Source organism: Dermacentor silvarum, chromosome 5 (genome assembly GCF_013339745.2).
Source record: "Dermacentor silvarum isolate Dsil-2018 chromosome 5, BIME_Dsil_1.4, whole genome shotgun sequence".
Taxonomy (NCBI): Eukaryota; Metazoa; Arthropoda; class Arachnida; order Ixodida; family Ixodidae; genus Dermacentor; species Dermacentor silvarum.
This window is the reverse complement of record NC_051158.1, coordinates 173,389,169-173,396,058: the sequence shown is the minus strand read 5'-3', so window position 1 is coordinate 173,396,058 and position 6,890 is coordinate 173,389,169. Positions and strand designations below refer to the sequence as shown.

The window sequence follows — 6,890 nt, the reverse complement described above, 5'->3', positions numbered from 1 at the left end:
TTCAGAATTGATGCTAAGCTGCCTTCCGGTGCCACAGCTGCCGAAACCAGTTTTCGCTGTTACACGGTATCGCTGCACTGCACGGGCAGAGATGCGAAGGAAGTTACTTCGCCAACACGGACCGCCTCGGCCGTCCGAACGACCACCTCTCCATCGCGGCAAATGATTTCGCTCACGTGCTGCCTGAGCCAAAGCATAGACATATGGCTGTTGAAATAGATGACCGGCGACTTGTTTCCTCTATCAAAGCACGCCATCGCCGACTAGAGGAATTACCCCGTAAGTTCGCGAGAGATGAGCTGCTGGCGCAACCTCCACTCGGTGTCCCCGGGGAGATAGCGCAAATTGACGAGTGCCTTCTTCGCGGCGAGCAAAAGTACAATCGAGGCCGATTAATGTCGGGCGACAACTTCCCGCTTTGCCGCCAAAATTATGGCGGTGTTAAAGATGGTGGCCCATGGGTCTTCGGCATGTTCTGCGTGACCAGAGGGGTGCTGCGACTTTCAAGGTCGACCGACGAAAGGCGGCGATGCTAGGCGCCACTATTGCAGCCAATGTTCAACTGGGGACCATTATTCATAGTTACGAATTGGCCGCATACAAATATATTACTAATTTAGTGGATGCTAACGGGGCTATGCCTCAATCTGCATAGTCAACCACAGCGTAAACTTTGCGGACCCCATCACGGGCATTCACACGCAAAAAAAAAAAAAGAATGTTATTGTCAAAAAGTGAAGCGCCACCTAGTCAGCGATGGGTACAGGGTAACTGCACCGATGCTGGAATCCCACTTGGGATGAATGTGGTGGCACTCAACGGCCACGTGCGCTGCAAAGACCCTCTCATGCGTTTGTTAGAAGCCACGGGTCACTCGGGCTACCCAGTATAAAGAGTCTTTCCTGAAGTTGATAGAAGCCATCGCTCGACGCTTGCCAGTATGAAGGTGCATCGCAAAGTAAAAGAAAATAAAGCGTAGTTTTCTGGCTCTTGCATGAGTGCTTACACGGTAAGCGCACGGCAAACCACTTCTGCGCTAGCCGACACTCACTTCCTGAGCGTCGTCTCGGAAGTGAGACGTCTCGCAGCCTTACTTTAGCGCGAGCAACGAGCGATCTGTTAAAAGCCCAGTGTGAAAACCAGGCGCACAGCAATTTGTGCTGGGAAATGGGAGCGCAAGCACGTAGCGAGCCACACCAATCCAATCCAGAGGAAAGAGATGAGCAACGAGCGATCTGTTGAAACCCCAGTGAGAAAACCAAGTGCACACGAATCGGTGCTCGGAAATGCTAGGGCAAGTACGTAGCGAGCCGCGCCAATCCAATCCAGAGAAAAAAGAGGATGAGCGTCCCCTCATGGTATAACGCGAAACGTATTATACTACAAATTTGTCTAATACACATTCAGTGTACATCTTGTAAACTTTAAAATGCTTATAACCCACATTAATGTGACTAATATTATTGTACTAAATGCATTGATTTTATAACTTGCTTGTGCCTGTAATGCATTCGGTGGAACGACAAACAAGTGAAAGAAGGCTCAACCATGCACCGACCGTATGATCACGTGAGCCCCAGTTTGTCGACCGCCCATATGGCAACGCCCAAGGGTTGATAGCCACCCAGAGTGAATTTAGATAAACCAATGAAACTGGAGGCGTGCCAATGGACAACTTTGTCTTGTTACCATTAGTTCTTTCATCTTGGGGTGTCGCCAGAGCTCGTGAAGATCCCGAGTTTCTTCAAACTCGGCGCATCCTGCATAGCACCCCAATACTTTTATGTCTGCCTGACGCAATTAAATTAAGACAACAAAAACAGACAAATAACAAAGGCGAGAGACTACTATTTATTAAGAAATTAGCATGTTCTTACATGAGGACTGTTAGGTACAACTCTTCGCAATTTTCTCATATAAACTGACATTTACGAATTGTACAGGCCAGACGTCCCAACACTGCCAAATACACTTCCGCCCATTTGAAGTGCATGTGTTTGAAGAAATATGTTTGCAGAGCACGCGGAACGTAGTCGAAGAATCACTGTGAAGATTGTGGAAACAATAGCAAACTACCACCATCTCCAGACTTTCGGATTCAAAATTGTGCCACTGGTCACTGAGAATGATCTCGTACGCTGAGAAGGAACGCCCAACGGCGGTGAACACCTTAAAAAGTAAATTACAAGCAAAACAAAAGCCGCGTGCACATCACATTTTTCTTTCTCCTTTCGCTGATCACTCTCCTTTCCCCGGACGGCTCTCCGCTGTTTCGCATCCGCCAACAGCTCGCGCAATGTCAGCGCGTCGGTGTATGCTGGCCGGCGCGTCTCATTTCAATGCTGCTAGCAGTCGTTTTCCGGGAGTTGGTTGAACTAAAGGACTAGGTTGAACCCCATAGAGTTCCGAACAGTCAATGTTGCCCGGTAACATGAATAAAGGTCTCTAACTGCACTTGAAAGGGAGACTTGAGGCTAAATAGTGTTCATATAGGCGTCAAAATTGAAAGTAGGCATTTATAGGCACTTAGGCACAAACGCCAAAATAGGCATTTATAGGCACTATTAAAACACTATAAAAGCCTCTCTTAATCTCTAATTCATGCTCATATATCAAAGTGGGGAGATAGGAGCGCAAGGAAAAAAAAAAGCATTTGCCTAAAATCCTGTCTCTAGTCGTCAGTTCCCTTGCGCCCGGTCGCAAGATACGCGTTTGGTGCCGCAGCTAAACGTCTCCTCCCCTCCCTCCCATCCGCCCAAGGCCTTTCGCAGGACGAAAGACGTTGCGTTTGCTCTCCGCCGTGCGTTCGCTTTCCGTGAAAGCGCGCGTCCCTCAAGCGCTTTCACTACAGCATGCGGCGCGCGGGGACTATTTAATCGCCCTTTACATGGTACTTCACGGCGACGGCAACGACGAAGCCGGCGGCAGAAATCCTCTTGGAGTGTCCATATAATTGCTATCGCAATAAAATAAAACACGGAACCCTATTTATGAGGGACACCGTGTTGCGAGGCGCATGATTAATTTTGACAACCTGAGGGTGTTTAACGTGCACCCAAAGCACGGTACACGAACAATGTTCCCTTCCACGCCCATCGGAATGTGGCCACCGCGGTCGGCAATCGAACCCGCGACCTCGCAATCAGCAGTGCGACGCCATAGCCACTTAGCTACCGCGGCAGGTCATTACATACGTATGGCATGAGCGGTTTGGTAAAACTGGCCATTGAGATTGCCGTGGTCATGGCGTAGTCATCCAGACAAGCGAGCCGTAAGTCACCAGAAATACTTTCTGGACTCTGGTCTAACCTTACTACTCGGCCGAAAAGCTTGCTTGTCTTATCGTCTTACAAGAATGTCTCACAGTTGGCCAAGAATAAACAGGGTGCAAAAAAATTTAATGATAAAAGAGAGTGAGTATCGAGCTCTACGAAGGATTGAAAAAAAAAAAAACATGCAGCGACCTCTTGCGCAGCAACAGACCGCCATAGCCACTGAGAAACCATGGCGGGTCCCTTATCAGCTCTGTCACACCATTGCACCAAGTTAACAGGACTAAACTATTGACACCTTCCATGATGCCTGGAAGAACGAGCCTTCAAAAGCTCACCCTGTCGAGGGTGACGTGCGTCAGCAGCTCCGTTTCGTCAAGCTGCAGAACCAGGGGGCACACTTCGAACGGGAGCTCGATGCCCTCGACACCGATCAGGTGGGCTGTGACGACCCGCTTGGAGAACGTGATGTGCTCCAGGAACTGCACCGGGCGAAAGCGCGCCAGCACCGACACATTCAGGCTGACGCCAGAGAGACAGCGGTGCTCGCGGAGAAACCACAATGTAGCCAGGAAGAGCACCGCAGCTTTGGGGTCGCAGGGTGCCACGGGATATTTATGGGTCATTGTGAGGTCCAGGCTGCCTTCGCGTACTTTGTTAAACTCGATGCCGAATGGGTTCAGGAGCTTGTTCAACTGTCCCTGCATCGCGCGCAACGGAAATAAAGTTCGTAAGAGATGTTTCCAGAAACAACGTGAACTGGCTCGCTTCACGGCTCGAACTGATACAAGCTGTGTCGGCAAATATCGAGGGCCGTATACGTAAAATTCTCATTCTCTTGCTTGCCTTGCGCGCCTTGCCCCTTAGCTACACCGGAAGTCAATTCCCCGCGTAGACGTGGTTGAAGTGACGAAATGAGTTACCGCTTGAGTCAACATCCAGCAGCGGGCACCTCCTTTGTTTTGCTGTGTGCATGGGTCTAGCAGTGAAGGCATCTCCATTACAAGGCGGGCGACATCGGCGGCCCTCTCGAGCAACTCGGGGTCGTCCTCGAACTGCTTTTCGGCGAAATGCAGGAACTTGAATGGCTGGAACTCGCTGTCCATGATCTGAAAGCGCCAGAGATGACAGTGCAACGTGGCGGTTCGAGCTTAAAACAGCAGCAACGTTTAGACTCCAACCCTACAGGGGCGTCAACCTGCACGAAGTTATCAGTCGGTCGACGTTTCCCGTGAGATTAATATCTTCTTATCTCTGTCTCACTTATTTCGAGCGTCACATAGGGAACAAAATTGGGGCCCAAGTAATCTACGGTGACTGTCCAAGCACGCGAACAGCTGATCCGCGTCATGCATGAGGCGTCTACTGCGGCAGCGCTTCTCTCTCTCTGGCGTCCCTCTGGTCCCGCGGCGCCTTCTGGAGGCGCCGCCGTGAAGGACGCGCATACCCTGTGGCACATACACATTGCCAAAGGTGGCGTCTGAAAGGTTCATTAAAGAGGGACACACACACCAAGTGGCACATATTCACATGAACGGACATCTTAGACTGCACTACCTTTAGGAGCGGCCCACATGTTTCGACTGCACTGTCTCCGGGATCGGCCCACATTTCTGATGGCATAGCTAGACAGCAAGAAATAGTATTTGTCTGACAATGCCATGAATGCTATTCGCATTTAAAGAACACCCGTCAATTTGGTACCTGAACGCAGATGTACGTGTGCTACCGATCTAGTGCCGCAGGTGGGGCTTTTATCAGTTGAAATCTATTAATGGATTGAGTCGCTTGTGGAAATGCCAGTGCCATGGCTGGGTGGCTATAAGCAGACGCCATGTTCACAATGTACAAAAGAGTGCACATCTATGTACAAATTTTCAACGGCACCAATGTACAAGAAAAGTATTGTAACGCATTTAATACATCAGGATGAGAAAGCAGTTTATATTCTGAGTAGGACAGACAAAGGTTAGCATTTAGAACATAAACAACAGGCCATCGCTTTTCAATTCTTCACGGCGAACAAGTTGCAAGCTGCTCGTGTTAAGACAGGTATAGCGCGGTAGACTTCCCTCGATATGCTTTTCGGCAGCAGAAGCGTAAAATTATGTGACCGATTTGCTTCAGCCCCCCGAAATTAATGCGTACGTTAGTGACGTCGCAACGCATGGATCCGGGTTAATATTGCCCACCAAGGATTCTTGAGTGTGAAATCTCGGCCTGAAAGGTATTACGCGTTCCACCCTTATTTGAGGGTTAAGGCGCGGCCAGTTAGCGAATGATTATCATCGTATTGCAACACCACGGATTACTTTCAAACGTTACCTGCTGAAACGACGCATTGAGTATAGCGTAAACTTAGGCTAGTTGGTGCTGTTTCATCTTGTAATGCGCTGATACACCTGAACGCCACGGTAAGACGCACCAGACAAGGCTGACAGAGCGCAAATGAACGCAACGTCGAGCTTAGAAGCGCAACAGCTTAGCCGCTGGGGTTCCGCGGTTAGTCGGCGCGCACTGTACCATTAGTTATGCTTCGGGCACACGCTCAATTATCACATTAAAGGAAATAAAACTGTGGGGTTTTATGTGTCAAAACCACGACACGATTAGGAGGCACGCCGTAGTGGGGGACTCCGAATTAATTTTGACCCCCTGACGTTCTTTAACGTGCACCCAATAAACTGTACACGGGCGTTTTTGCCCCCATCGAAATGCGACCGCCGTGGCCAGGATTTGATACCCACCCTCGGGCTTAGCATCACACCGCCAAAACCACTACGTTACCACTGCGGGTGCGTTCGCATTTCATCTTCCCCCGAGAGTAGTCAGCGCATTACACGTTGGAGCGACGCGTATAATTGCTACCAAGCTCCTCATTGAATCGAGCACCGAAGCTTATCCCTCATAGCAGACACGTCGCTGTCGATTTCGAGGTTATTTCTCAGATATGGTGATTGTCGGGGTTCCCATCCTGCTGCACGGACAACATTCGCTCCATTTATATAGCTGCACATAACAGCTTCCGGTAGCAAAGCTCTATAACCGCCCACAGAGGTGCGAACGCGAAGCAAAAGTCGTAGCGCATAACAACACTTACGTTTAGCGGCGTCAGAAACCGGCGGCCGGGCCCGGGCACGTCACTGCATGCACAAAGCAGTGCTGAGCCACTGCGGCAGGCTCGGCGTTCTGGGAACAGTTTGGCGTCCCCTCCAGTGATGACGTCCAAGTAGGAAATTGTCTTTCGCGTTCACCACCAGGAGCGCCAGTTTCGTTGAAAAATAAAAGAAAGAAGAAGACAATATTGCCTACGTCCAGCTCCATTATTTCTATTCAATAAACCTTCATCAAACGCAGAAAACAATAATAATAATAATAACAAAGAAGGAGCATTTTACAACGTTGCTAATGGTGGAGCCATATAAAAAGACGGTCGCGAGATGAAACAAGCCGAGTCCATACTTGCGTATCTTTGGTTGTGTTTTCACCACGTGCAGCTTCACGCCTCGCTTTTTTCGTCGTCGTTTAAATCAGAAGTGTGGTATAGGCGTCATTTATTCATCGTTTTAGTGCTGCTAAGAAAGCATGCGAAGCAAAAGTTGCGGCTACTGCAAACGT

The 6,890-nt window shown here is 49.4% G+C and overlaps 1 protein-coding gene across 1 annotated transcript; it reads right to left on the bottom strand.

Moving 5' to 3' along the window:
• Positions 1-3,598: 3,598 nt before the first annotated feature.
• Positions 3,599-6,470, bottom strand: LOC125945814 (uncharacterized). The gene is made up of 3 exons (XM_049668111.1): positions 6,373-6,470; positions 4,196-4,381; positions 3,599-3,973 (listed from the first exon to the last, which is right to left on the bottom strand). Exons 2-3 carry the CDS (start codon positions 4,376-4,378, stop codon positions 3,599-3,601), a joined length of 558 nt encoding a protein of 185 aa, XP_049524068.1. The 5' UTR covers positions 4,379-4,381; positions 6,373-6,470.
• Between the last annotated feature and the right edge of the window lie 420 nt (positions 6,471-6,890).